Source organism: Anomaloglossus baeobatrachus, chromosome 5, assembly GCF_048569485.1.
Source record: "Anomaloglossus baeobatrachus isolate aAnoBae1 chromosome 5, aAnoBae1.hap1, whole genome shotgun sequence".
Lineage (NCBI taxonomy): Eukaryota > Metazoa > Chordata > Amphibia > Anura > Aromobatidae > Anomaloglossus > Anomaloglossus baeobatrachus.
Window position 1 is genome coordinate 576,925,516 of NC_134357.1, and position 15,018 is coordinate 576,940,533.

The 15,018-nt window shown below is 46.8% G+C and overlaps 2 protein-coding genes across 2 annotated transcripts in view; one reads left to right on the forward strand and one right to left on the reverse strand.

Moving 5' to 3' along the window:
- LOC142313105 (uncharacterized) overlaps nucleotides 1-15,018 on the forward strand; it is a 327,654-nt gene that overhangs the window by 65,467 nt on the left and 247,169 nt on the right. The window lies entirely within an intron of this gene.
- LOC142310593 (uncharacterized) overlaps nucleotides 1-15,018 on the reverse strand; it is a 91,647-nt gene that overhangs the window by 8,663 nt on the left and 67,966 nt on the right. The window contains exon 5 of the mRNA XM_075348111.1: nucleotides 2,184-3,061. Coding sequence (XP_075204226.1) covers nucleotides 2,184-3,061 — 878 coding nt within the window. The remainder of the gene's footprint in view (nucleotides 1-2,183; nucleotides 3,062-15,018) is intronic.

The window sequence follows — 15,018 nt, forward strand, 5'->3', positions numbered from 1 at the left end:
CGCGTCGTGGGACCTGTAAGTATAATGACAATGTTTATTATTAACTATATTCTTTATTTTACAGCCCCCCATCACATGATCTGTAGTCCAAGATCAGTGATCGGACGCAAGACCGTGTTATCTTGATCCCAATCTTTACAAAACGATCGGGCGAGGTTCCCCGATCCCAATCATCGGGGGGATCACCCATCACTATTTGCCATATACAGTGCTGCTCACCATTATTGGCACCTTTTCATTTTTTTCATAGACTGTACAATATCTTCAGAAATAAATGGAAATGCACCAAAATTATTTCCTCAGTATTTTTAATTAGTGGTCCAAAATACAACAATAAAACATTGTTTGTCACTTACATGCTGCAATTTCAAAGAAGAAACAGAATAAACAGCATGTGCAGCAATAAAGGCCCCTAATTAATACTTGGTTACACCCCTAATAAATACATGGTTGTACACCCTTTGACATTGATGAGCCTCCAAACACTTCTTGTAGCCATCTACAGTGCCTTGCGAAAGTATTTGGCCCCCTTGAATTTTTCAACCTTTTCCAAATTGTCACTCCAGGAAAGGAGACAAACTCTAGCACCACCTATTGGAAATAGCAATCCTAAAAGTCAAAAGTGGCCTTTTAACAAGCCTTTTCATATGACCTAGGATAGATGCCAGATCAGAATCCCATTTGCAGACAGGGTGTTTCGGGGTGATTGCCCCTCATCAGTGCAAAGTGTGGGTAACTCATATTTCAGGCTTCAAACATAAAAAACAAACATTTTAATGTTATGGTGAAGATTCAACAACAAGTGGGACACAATTGTGAAGTTGAACGAAATTTATTGCTTATTTTAAACTTTTTTAAAAAAATAAATAACGGAAAATTGGGGCGTGCAATTTTATTCGTCCCCTTTAAGTTAATACTTTATAGCGCCACCTTTTGCTGTGATTACAGCACAAGTCGCTTGGGGTATGTGTCTATCAGTTTTGCACATCGAGAGACTGAAATTCTTGCCCATTCTTCCTTTGTAAACAGCTGGAGCTGAGTGAGGTTGGATGGAGAGCGTTTGTGAACAGCAGTTTTCAGCTCTTTCCACAGATTCTCGATTGGATTCAGGTCTGGACTGTGACTTGGCCATTCTAACGAAACCTTGATACGTTTATTTGTGAACCATTCCATTGTAGATTTTGCTTTATGTTTGGGATCATTGTCTTGTTGGAAGACAAATCTCTGTCACAGTCTCAGGTCTTTTGCAGACTCCAGCAGGTTTTCTTCAAGAATATTCCTGTATTTGGCTCCATCCATCTTCCCATCAATTTTAACCATCTTCCCTGTCCCTGCTGAAGAAAAGCAGGCCCAAACCATGATGCTGCCACCACCATGTTTGACAGTGGGGATGGGGTGTTCAGGGTGATGAGTTGTGTTACTTTTACGCCAAACATATCGTTTGGCATTGTGCCCAAATAGTTCGACTTTGGTTTTATCTGACCAGAGCACCTTCTTCCACATGTTTGATGTGTCTCCCAGGTGCCTTGTGGCAAATTTTAAATGACACTTTTTATGGATATCTTTGAGAAATGACTTTGCCACTCTTCCATAAAGGCCAGATTTGTGCAGTGTACGACTGATTGTTGTCCTATGGACAGACTCTCCCACCTTAGCTCTAGATCTCTGCAGTTCATCCAGAGCGATTATGGGCCTCTTGGCTGCATCTCTGATCAGTCTTCTTGTTTGAGATGAAAGCTTGAATGGACGGCCAGGTCTTGGTAGACTTGCGGTGGTATGATATTCCTTCCATTTCAATATGATCGCTTGCATAGTGCTCCTTGGTATGTTTAAAGTTTTGGAAATCTTTTTGTAACCAAATCCGGCTTTAAACTTCTTCACAACAGTATCACGGACCTACCTGTTGTGTTCTTTGGTCTTCATGATGCTCTCTGCACTTTAAACAGAACACTGAGACTATCACAGAGCAGGTACATTTATATGGAGACTTGATTACACACAGGTGGCTTATATTTATCATCATCAGTCATTTAGGACAACATTGGATAATTAGTTGGCAACAAACTATAATTTTCAAGTAAAACATTTCTCAACTTTTAGGTATGATAATGGCTTCAACCCTTGTGAATTTTGTGATGTTTAAAATGATGCTATTTGTGTGTAAAACATTACCCTCATTCTGAGCACAAGGGTTTCTCCTCTGTGTGAATTCTCTGGTGAGTAACAAGATGTGATTTTTGGTTAAAATATTTTCCACATTCAGAACATGAATATGGCTTCTCCCCTGTGTGATTTCTCTGGAACATAGACTCTGAAGAAAATATTTTCTCCCCTGTGTGACTTCTTTTGTGTTTAGCAAAATTTGATTCATCTGCAAAACATTTCCCACATTCTGAACATGTAAAAGGCTTCTCCCCTGTGTGAATTCTCTGGTGAGTAACAAGATGTGATTTTTTGTTAAAACATTTTCCACATTCAAAACATGAATATGGCTTCTCCCCTGTGTGAATTATCTGATGTGTAACACAAGCTAATTTACGTGCAAAACATATCCCACATTCTGAACATTTAAAAGGTTTCTCCCCTGTGTGAGTTCTCTGATGTGTAACAAGATATGATTTTTGCTTATAACATTTTCCACATTCAGAACATGAATATGGCTTCTCCCCTGTGTGAATTCTCTGATGTGTAACAAGATGTGATTTACATGCAAAAGATATCCCACATTCTGAACATGTAAAAGGCTTCTCCCCTGTGTGAATTCTCTGGTGTCTAACAAGATTTGATTTTTGGTTAAAACATTTTCCACATTCAGAACATGAATATGGCTTCTCCCCTGTGTCAGTTCTCTGGAACATAACAGACTCTGAAGAAAGTCTTTTTTCCCCTGTGTGAATTTTATGGATTTTTCCATATGCTGAAGTTGAGAACGGCTTCTCTGCTGTGAGAGCACTTTGATTTGATGAGGCATTCACTTCAGTTATATCTTGTGTGATATCAAAGTCATCTGATTTAAAAATTGAAGATGTCAGTTGTGCTTCTAATCTCCTGGTAGATTCATCTGCCAATAAGAAAAAATATTTTTAATAATATATACAAATTTAAGGATATCATTTATAAGATAGCTTGAAACGTACAGACATCACTGCATACTGACCTTCCCGGCCGCCCAACAATGTCTTCCATGGCCTCTATCCCTGCTGCTGTCTCCCAGGACCTGCGCATGCCATGCAAATCTCCTTTGAGTGTGCTTAAGGCATCCGTGCACCTATTCTTAAAGGTCCAGCATACCCTAACCAGGAAGTGCCTCTCAACTTATGGCTAAGAGGCACTAGGTACTTAATGTATCCTCCCCCTATGGGAAGTGCCTAGGCAACATGGTCAATCCTTAGAGAAGTGTTGCTAGCTCTCAGTTCCTGTTCCATTTGCTGAGTCTTATGTTCTGTGTGTGCGAACATGTGTCTGTATCCTGGTATCCACAATGCCCGGGAAACCTGCTGCATTTATCTATCTATATCAGCTGTGTCTACCATATTTGCTGCACCTGTCGTATCAGCTGTATCCACTGCGCCTGCACCCAACCATATCAGTGACTGTTAGTAACTAATCCAGGATCCCAGGGGTCAGCTGTTGCAGTGACAGGACACCCTGGAATAGCCCTTGGCATCTACCTTCCAGCACAAGCCTATCCTCACCATCAAAAGCTCTAATGAAGCCGAGATATCTGCTTAGTTATGCTCCTCCTGGTTGAGATGGTGCTGCAGCCCAGTGGGCCCACTCCTGTTCGCGCCCACAAGCATAGTTTGCCCAAGCCATGGATCCCACTGACTCCAGAACGTTTCATCTCGCAGCAAGATTGTCCGTCAATGGGAACAAGACTGGATCCTGAACTATTTGCAGTCAGTGGACACTTGCTTGAAAGCCTTCACCCCAATGCCTCCACTCGATCTTGTCCCAGTTGTAGTCGCCACCCCGACACCATATCCAGCTCCAATCTTTGGTCCTCATCTATGCTCCTCTGTGGTCTAACGGTGACCCCAAGCAATGAAGAAAGATTCATAAAATCAGTGCTCCATGCACTTTGAACTTTTATTAATTTTGGACAGGTCCAAAGTAGCCTTTATGATGTCAGATATGAACGGTGAGCCCCTTGCTTAGATCAATTAATTATAGTAGTGAATTCAGCCTGTCGTGTTTATCGGATGTACAAATCTTTCAGGGGGCATTCTGCAAGATAATCAAAGAACCGGGTAGAATCTGCACTCCATAGACTGCCACGAAATTCTCACCATAGGCCACTATGCCATTCATTTCCGCACTTCCAAACTAGGCTGGAATAATGAGGCACTGGTGGCTTCATTCTGAGAGGTTCTGTCCTGCAGAAGCAAAGACGAACTGGCGGGCCATAATATACCATATTCCCTGGACGACTTGGTATCTCTGGCTGTCCACATTTATCTCAGGTTCTAACAACTGCAGTTCCTGCTGCTTTCTCTAAGTGCATGAAGGTAGATAACGTGAACCTGGCAAAGCCTCGTCCAGTGAACCATCGCAACACAGTCACATACGTTTATGTCCTTTGAAGCAGGGAAACTTCCAAGCCTAGGGTCCGTAGGAGAGGCTATCCTAGATGAAAGCAAGTCCTCTCTGTATTTATCCATATCACAGGCGGCACGGTGGCTCAGTGGTTAGCACTGCAGTCTTGCAGCGCTGAGGTCCTGGGTTCAACTCCCACCAAGGACACCATCTGCAAGGCGTTTGTATGTTCTCCCCGTGTTTGCGTGGGTTTCCTCCGGGTACTCTGGTTTCCTCCCACACTCCAAAGACATTCAGATAGGGAATTTAGATTGGGAACACTGTCCCCATTGGGGCTCAATGTATGTAAAGCGCTATGGAATTAATAGCGATATATAAATGAATAAATTATTATTATTATTTATTATTATCTGTGTCCGTATCCTGTGGCAGCACCGATTCACTGAGTTGGCCTATCTGGACACTAGTTCTGCCGAAAACTTCATACAACAGCCCATTGTGGATCAGTAACAGATTCCAATTCAATGACTTCAAGCTCCTATAGCAGTTTCATCCGTGGATGTAAAACTTCTGTAGGAGACTAACCTGTTCATCACTGAACAAGTTGAACTCTGGGTGGAAATGCTGCACTCAAGGAAGATCGCCTTCTATAAATTTGCAGGACCGTCGCACCCAATACTACTGGCTCTGGCATGGCTTCAGATTAACGAGTCTGTCTTGGACTGGCGATCCGGAGATGTGCTCAGATGGAGTCAGCCCTGTTCAGAAAAATGTCTCATGTCAGTCCGTCATGCCCGATGACCAGTGATACCCTCAAATCTTCTGGGTCTGCCATCCGCCTGCTGCGTTTATGCTGATGTCTTTGACAAGAGGAGGCTGAGACTCTTCCTCCACTCAGGCCATATGATTGCCTTATCAACATACTTTCTGGTTTCTCACCTCCCATCGGCCATGTCTACCCTCTGTCCCAGGCAAAAAGCCAAGCCTTGCCAGAGCAAATCAAGGAGAATCTGGCAAGGGCATTTGTCCAGAAGTCCTTATCAGATGGAACCGGGTTCTTCTTCTTTCAAAAAAAAAAAAAAAAAGATGGTCCTCTGCCCCCCTGTGTAGATTATAAAGGTCTCAACCATATCAAGGTAAAGAATAAGTATCCTCTGCTGTTTATACTGGAGGTGTTCAACCATATCCAAGGTTCCAGAATCTTCTCCGAGCTCGACCTCCGTGGTGCATACAACCTTGTCCGTATATGGTCGGGAGACAAAGGGAAGCCTGCCTTTAATAACCATGGTGGCCACTATGAGTTTTAGGTAATGCCATTTGGACTCCGCAATGCTGTGGCGGTTTTCCAGGAATTAGTGAACCATATCTTCTGAAATCTGCTCTACTCAAGCGTAGTGGTGTATCTGGATGACATTCTGGTATTCTCACCCAATCTGACAACGCACAGGAGTAATATTGGCCAGGTTCTACATAGATTGTAGGAGAATTGTTTATATGCCAAATTCGAGAAGTACCTTTTTGAATGCACTTCATTTCTTTTCCTGGGTTACATATTCTCAGACACCAGTTTTAATATGGATCTGGAGAAGGTGTCAGCAGTTCTGAAGTATGGCTTCGTCCTGACGGAGTGAACGTGATTCAGCAGTTCCGGGGTTTCACAAATTATTACTGCCAATTCATTCCTCAATTCTTGCCCCAGATTCTCCCTATCACGGCCCTGACTCACAGGGGGAATCCTAAGATGTGTATTTCTGAAGGAGAGAGTGCATTTATCACCCTCAAGTAGACATTCTCATCAGCTCCGCCACTGCATAGAACAGAGATTAACAGACAGTTCTTCTTGGAAAAGGATGCTTAGTCCTCCAGGGCCGGTGTGATCCCCACGCAGAAGTCGGCTTCTGGTAAGTGGGTAACCTGTCGTTTCTTCTTCAAGGGCTTCTCTGCTCCTGAGCGCAACTAGTCAATTGATAACCGAGAATTGTTGGTGATCAAGATAGCTCTAGAGGTGTGCCGATACTGTCATGGTGACAGACCGGCTGCAGAAGGTTGTTGCATTTTCCTGCGCTAATTGCTCCTTGATATTTCATTCTTTCTTCCCTGATGTGAATTGAGTTTCAGGTATGTTCTCTGTCAGGGTTAAAGCTTTCCCCTCTAGGAACCTGCGAACACCTTGGCAATTCAGCTGCTAATCCTTATCCCGACGCCCTGTGTCCATGTATACCTGCATTACACCTTGGTTTGTTGCCAGAGATAGAGTTCAAGCCGCTTTACACGCTACGACATCGCTAAAGCGATCTCGTTGGGGTCACAAATTTTTTGACGCACATGCGGCAGCGTTAGCGATGTCGTTGCGTGTGACACCTATTAGTGATTTTGAATCGTTGCAAAAACGTTCAAAATCGCTAATCGGTGACATGCCCCCCCTAAGCTCAATTATCGTTGCTGCTGCAGTAACGATGTTGTTCGTAGTTTCTGCGGCAGCACACATCCCTATGTGTGACACCGCAGGAACGAGGAACCTCTCCTTACCTGCGTCCCGCCCGCAATGAGGAATGAAAGAGGTGGGCAGGATGTTACGTCCCGCTCATCTCCGCCCCTCCTCTACTATTGGACGGCTGATGTCGCAGCGTGTAAAGCACCCTTTAATCTCCACATTGTGTCTGATAGAGGTGTCCAAGTCACATCTCAGTTCTGACAAATTTCCTGTGGTACTTTGTTAATGAACACCACAGCGATTGGGTCAAGCTTCTACCATGGGCGGAGTGCTCCTATAATCATGTGAGTCATCCAGTAACTCTCCATTCCTCATTGTATATGGACAGCAGCCCAAGAACACTCTCCCTGTGGTTATCACCTCCGGCAATCCTGCCTCCGATGTTCTTGTCAAGGGGTTCCCCAAAGTTTAGGTGAAGACCAAGGCCTCCCTGGAGCAGTCCTCCAATAGAATGAAAAGTCATGCAGAAAAGAGATGCCTGGATCCTCCTTCCTTCTGTCCTAGAGTCAAGGTGTGGCTCTCTTCTAGATATGGCGGTTTCAAAATGCCTTCTTTCAAGTTGTCCCTTCTAGGTGCTTCAAAAGATCAACACTGTGTTCTATAAGCTGAAGATTTTAGCCTCCTTGCGGAATACCAACTCCTTTCATGTGTTCTTCCTCAAGCCTGTCGTCCTGAGCCTCTACTTCAGAAATCCTGGTACCCTGCCTTCACCGGTAAGTGTGAAAGGTGTCTTTGAGGCAAAAGGCATCCTTGCCATGAAAAAAGTGAAAGGTAAAACTTTCTTTTTGGTTGACTGAGTGGGGTTTGGTGGAGAACAGTAATGCCCATCTTCTGCTGAAAAAGATTCCTTTCAGGCCTGGAAAAGGAAGGGGGGACACAAGGCGGTGCACTGTAAGGCTGTTACCGGCGTTCCTGCATGGTTCTGTCCGCTTTCCCCGGCGGAGACGCAAGCACACTTACTTTCCTTGTCGCCCAGCGTTGGCTTCAATTTCCCCGGTCCCTGCCACCATTTCCCAGGGCCTGCACATGCCATGCAGGTCTCCTGGGAGCACGCTTAGGGCATTGGCACACCTATTATTAAAGGGCCAGTGTGCCCCAACCCGGAAGTGCCTCCTAGCCTATAGCTGAGAGGCACTAGGTATGTAAGGAATCCTCCCCTTAGCGGAGGTGTGGTGCCCCTGAGGCTTCAGCCACCACAGAGGTACTGCACCTCAGCCAGAGGTGTGGTATCCCATCCTGGGTAAGGAGGAGGTCAATGCAGGTTCGTGCAAAAGCACAGCACACTCACTTAGCAACACATCACCAAACATGGTGAGGGCGTGATTATACCTGAACCAGACCGGGGGGTGGGGACAGCTGAGTGGGAACAGAGGTGTCGTGTGGAGGAAGTTAGAACAGTCTAAAGATCAAGTCAGGTGAGGAGCAGTGGAGGAGCTAAAACCCATGGTCTGGAGCTGGTACCGCTCGGCCCGGGCTCAAACAGAAAGGTCCCAGAGACCACGAGAATTACTACACTACCCCGTGGCCTTGTTCTACACATAATCAAGTGGAGGGACATGGTCGCAAATCAGGAACTGGTTCCTAGGCTAGCGGAGATTAAACCCACGGGCTCCCTTGTAAAACCAGTGACTGAGGTGACGTCAAGCACCAAAGCTACTACCGCACACGAATTCGCTGGAAGGTGACCCAAAAAGGACCAAAGAGATAGCGCTTCACGCCGCCCGACAGGGTTCACGAGCACTGGAACAGGGTTCAGTGAGAGAGTGCGCATGGCAGGAGGGAGAAGCCAGCGCAGAAGTCGGCCAGAGAAAGAATACATAAAGAAAGTTGCACCGGACACAACCTCCAAACTATCCGGGAGGCTACAGTGAGTAAACACCTATTGACTGCACCCCTGAGTCGCTCCATTATTCGCCTGCGCCCACCATAATAGACTACTACTACCACCCCCCTCTGTCCTTGGGCCCAGCTCTACCTGTGGAGAGTTACACCATCCAAGCTGCGTCATCATCAGCCCCAGAGGTTCTCCAATCCCGAAGCGGCGGCACCTATATTGCCGCATACCACAGGTGACGTCACAAATCAACCATCATCCCGTATATCTTTATTAAACAACACCGCCGGGGTCACAGAACCAGGCCACGCCACCGCGTTGCCTGATCAGCAGCAGAACCGCAGCCTGGTGACGAGTCACCCACGGCCCAGGTGGGCACGTCAGAGGTACTTGGGCAACGTGTTCTATCCTCAGAGACATATTGCTAGTTGTCAAGTCCTATTCCGTTTGCGGAGTCTTATGCTATGTGAGTGAACACGTGTCTGTATCCTAGTACTCGCTGTGCCTGGCAACCCTGCTACATCTATATATATAAGCTATGCATATCGTACCTACTACATTCATCTATACCAGCTGTGCCTGCTGGAGCAGCATTAACTGTCAGTATCTCATCCCCAACCCCTGAGGCCAGCTGTTGCAGTACTGGGATTCCCTGGAGTAAAACCTGGCATCTACCTTCCAGCACAAGCCTATCCTCACCATTAAAGGCTCTAATGAAGCCAAGGTAGCCGCTGAGTCATGCCCCTCCTGGTTGAGACAGTGCTGCGGCCCAGTGGGCCTACTCCCGTTCGCACCAGCAAGCATAACAGTTTGCCCAGGCCATGGATCCCACTGGCTCCAGAACTCCTTAGCTCACGGGTATTGAGGAAGAGATTGTCCATTAATAGGAACAACAAGACCAGATCCTGATCTACTTGCAGTCAGTGGACACCTGCTTGCAAGCCTTCCATCCAGCACAAACCTATCCTCACCATCAGAGGCTCTAGTGAAGATGAGGTAGTCACTTAGTTACGCCACTCCTGGTTGAGCCAGTGCTGTGGCCCAGTGGGTCCACTCATGCTTTCAAACGCGAGCATAACATAGCTAAAGAACTTACAAGGTATACAAATTGTAATTATTTACTCCAACAAAAACCGTTTACAATCTAACAGTAGATCCCAGAGCAGGAACCAGTAGACCAGGATGTTCATTTTGCCTCCCGTGTATTGGAATAATAAGCCATCAAATAATATTTTGTAAGATAAAATTATACCAAACTACTTCTCTGTGAGTGGAAAAATGGAGGGTTTCCACAATGGTTGTAGCTGAAAGATTCTTGATTATAAAGAGAAATGGCTTCATAATCCAATCCATCAAAATCTCAGAGCCAAATGTCCTCGATGCTTCTCAGCTTTGCCGTGTACCCAGACACTGTCACTATCCACATGTTTGGCATTGCCACAGGGAAGAACCCACATAAACATTTACGGTTTGCGTGTCTCGTGGAGCACAAGCTGGCCACTAGGTGTTGGGCACTAAAATGGCAGATTTGCAATGTTCACTCTACAACATCTACTCCATGCTAATTTCCAGAGACTGCCTGTAGGGTCAAAATAGTCATTTACACTAAAGAAGAATACGGTAAATGCTATTTACTGACTATATGTTGTGGTATCACTATTTGTTTTAAGAGCATCCAAAAGCAATGTTTGATCACTTCTAATTCTTTTACATTTTTGTTCAATTTCAGTTTTTGTTTAAATAAATGGAAAACAAATGAACCTCACATTACAGCTAAGATAAAGTAGAATATGCCACAGAAAATAAATCTCAGACACTGGGATCAGATTCAGCATTACAAAGGTGTTATCATGTAAAGTGACAGATGTCAGATTGGAGAAACGGGGCCCGGATAGGAGCAGAAAACTGGCTGCAGTGGAAAGCCATGAAATAAGAGCGGCTTTGGCAGTTGTGTAACTAGAGTTCGATGGGCCCCGGTGCAAAATTCGGACCGAGTTCCCCGTCCCCTCGGGGTACAGGGTAATTACGCTGACACTTGGCTCTTTCCCTCAGCGCCAATCTTTCCCATACTCTGATATCCTGACAAAATATCCGATATTATAATGCATCTCATAGTCCTTCATATATTATAATACACTCCCCATAGTTCTCCACATACAATACACTCCCCATACTCCTTCCTATCATATAATACACTCCCCATAGTCTTCCATATATTATAATACACTCCCCATAGGCCTCCATATAGTATAATGCACCCCTTAGTCCTCCATATAGTGTTATGTAGCTCCCATATTGTATTAGGCGCCACCATATAGACCTCGATCTTGTTTAATGCACCCCCATAGTCCTCTGGTCACTGTGATTAAATACATATTCACTTCTCCTTGTTCCCCCGCTACTGCGGTCTCCTCAGCGTGTGTCCAATCTTCTGCCACTCTGCACATCTCAGCACAGTGTGCAGTATTGACGTCATTGCGCTCTAGTGTGCTGACACATCAGAGTGCAGACACAGTGGGAGAATGCCATCTGTGATGCCAATACAATTGAAAGTGCTATCCTCGGCGGGGGGCCTGATACCAGGGTTTGCGCCGGGCTCCACAGCGGTTGTGTGGCCGCCGCTATTGGCTGAGATCCCTGAGCCGCCTAAACACCTGCGACTGCAATCGTTCCGTCCCTGGGCTTTGGTTCTAACTACTATAGAGAAAAAATGTGACTGTAGACAAGAACATATCTACTAAAATGACCGCCCTCCCCCCGACAGCCTTCACCGTCAGTGATTTAGTAACTAGAGGTGACACATCTGGAGTAATTACAGTATGTGGCTCGGGGGCTCTCGGCAATCCAAACTATTGTAGGGGCCAATATCTTCTGTCAGATGAGTTTCTTCAAGAAATATTAGACATTTACTTTCTGCCTCTCGGACTCCACAATGGACGGCTCCAGTACAAGTTCTTATATAATGGACATTTGTAGAATTCACAGAAAATATATCTTTCACGTTCTTGAAGGTAAAAATATCAGATCTTTATGTGTTATTACTTTCCTTTTTTTTCTAATTAAATCTTGGAAATCCTGTGGGTGGGCTGCCCGGCCTCCATGTACCCACTGTGGAATAATCCTATCCTCCCTCATATGTTACAGTTAGGCTACTCTCACACATCCGGTTTGAGCAGTGCGGCTCAATCCGGCTGTGAAACCTATGCAACGGATGCGGCGAAAACACCGCATCCTTTGCATAAGTTTTTACATGCGGCCCGTCCGTTTTTTTCCGGTTGCGGCACGCTACTGAGCATGCGCAGTGGAAGAAACCGCATGCGGCGGCCGGATGCGATTTTATCCACATCGCGCCGCATCCGGCGTCCATAGGCATGCATTGAAAAATGCGCCGCAGCGGCCGGACGCGGCGCGATGCGTTTTTTTTGCCGGAGCAAAAAAACGTTGCAGGCAACGTTCCATCCAGCAGCGGCATCGGCTAAATCTGCCGCATGCGGCAAAAACCGGACCGAACGCAAGCCCATGCGGCACAATACGGCACTAATGTAAGTTTTAGCAAAAAAACCCGCAACCGGCGGAAAAAAAAAAACGGTTGTGGTTTTTCTGCAGAGCGCCGTATTGTGCTGCAGAGCAAAAACCGGATGTGTGAAAGTAGCCTTACCCTGTGCTGAACTTTGGATATAAACGCCCCTATCAGCACATTCACCAGAAGGGAGAGAAGGAAGATCCATCAATAAGATGCCGAGATTCTAGGAAGATGCAGTCATTGCTCTCAGTGGAGAAACAATAAGAATCTTGTAGTTATAATACTTATTAGGACCTGCCGAATCACATTTGTGAGAAACGGTGTGCCGTTGCCATCACCTCTCCCCACTTTTGATGTATCTGCTCTGCGTTCACAAATAAACTGTGGATACTGAAGTACGGTGATCGCTGCCTTTCTTTCACTGGATGGATTATACTTATTAAATGGTGAATAAAAATATAATAAATGATGTTACAGAGCAAGCTTTCCAGACTACTGAGGGCTCTTCATCAACTACAGGATTATTATTTGTTTCTCCCACTGAGAACAATCAATCTTTATTCACCTGGAGAACACGGCACCAAACTAAGTATCTAGAAAGTCACCAGATTAGAAATCTGGGCAGCTAAGGGTCAACATCTTCTAATTTCTGGGGATAGGGTTGATCCTACCTGTACAGTCTGGCTGACACAGATCTCACTCCAACAGAAGCGCGTCCAATGCCCAAAATAATGGGGACCAGGGTCAGACTGGCCCACCAGGAGGTCGGGAGACCCCCCGGTGGGCCCCTGCTATTGATGGCCACACACCCCCCACCCACCCTAGGCCCCTATGGATATGTGTGAGAGGCCCCCCCGGCCGGTAATTTCACTAATCATATCGGCACATTGCCGATATGATTAGTGACATTCCCATTCCCTCTGCAGCGGCAAGCAGGGAGAGCGATCTCCCTGCGCTGCCTGCTGTCACTGTCAGTGCTGCTCTGACCCCTCTGCGCAGCGATACTGCAGGAGGAGGCAGTGACAGAGCAATGACTGCTTCCTTCCTGCCCCAGTGCAGGCAACATCGCGCTGCAGAGGACGGACCCGGCGTCGCCCCCAGGCCAGGCTGCAGGAGCAGCAGCATGTGAGTATAGAAGGAGTTGGCCAGGGGAACGAGTAGGGGCCCCGGGGTGTGTGCAGGGGGGCTCTTTACCTCACCAGTGACCTGCCTGGAGCCAGCCCCAGGCCAGGGGTCCCCAGACAGTGCTTCAGCCGCCTCCACCATCCCATCTGTCCTGCGGCTGGGGGCCTGTAGTGCAGCTGCCCCCCCCAGTATGGTGCCCTCAGGCAGCTCCCAGGCCACAGGGCATCACAGGTCCCCAGCCTTTCAATTGTAAACTTCAGTGATTGTACAAGTTCTGTACGATCACTGAAGTTTCCGCAGTTGCAGGACCTTTAGTGACATCACATGTGTCATGTGACTCACAAAAGGTCCTAGCGGTGGACTGCGGGAGTCACCAGGCCTGCACAGATGAGGTGTGCAGGACTTGGAGATAGCGCCGGTATACAAATGTATGCGTGTCTTTCAGGCGCGCATACATTTGTACAGGAGGCAGAGCAGCGCTGCTCAGCCCCGCACCGCGACGTCATCACTGGGGCCGGGTCTGCTGAGGAGGACGCCATAGGACTGAGGCAGAGGAGCACGCCTCACTCCTGCACCGACATCATCATCACCGGGCCGCAGCTGCAGGGATGAAGAGGAGGACGCGCAGGCACAGGTAAGCGCTGCAGAGGAGCCGAAGATGTACATGAGGGGCTGCGGGTGGGGGAGGAGCAGTGTTATTTTACAAGGGGCATTAAGAAGCAGTGGGGGACTTTATGGAGCATATTATGGGTCAGTGGGGGACATAATAGTGCAGTGGGGGACATAATAGAGCAGTGGGGGACATTATAGTGCAGTGGGGGACATTATAGGGCAGTGGGGGACAGTATAGGGCAGTGGGGAACATTATAGGGCAGTGGGGAACATTATAGGGAAGTGGGGGACATTATAAGGCAGTGGGGGACACTATAAGGCAGTGGGGGACACTATAGGGCAGTGGTGGACATTAAAGGGCAGTGGGGGACACTATAGGGCAGTGGGGGACACAATAGGGCAGTGGGGGACACAATAGGGCAGTGGGGAACACAATAGGGCAGTGGGGAACACAATAGGGCAGTGGGGAACACAATAGGGCAGTGGGGAACATAATAGGGCAGTGGGGACATTATAGGGCAGTGTGGGACATTATAGGGAAGTGGGGGACATTATAAGGCAATAGGTGCCACTATGAAGCAAATTGGGGCATTATAGGTCAGTGGGGGACATTATGAGGCATCACAGATTGTGGAAGGCAGCATAGTATAATGAGGAGGGGGGGAATTTATACAGGGATGTAGTTGGGGGGAGATATAGAAAGGGCAAATTTTGGGGGGACATTTTGGAAAGGGGCACTTTGTGGGGTTATTTTGGAGAGGAGCAGTGTGTGGGGATATTTTCTGCAGGAAGCAATTAAGAACCCCTTCTGATTCCACTTGTTTCCCCAGACATTATTAAATAAAAGGGGCCAGAATGAGAAACATACATTATTAGTTTATGGTGGCACGTGGG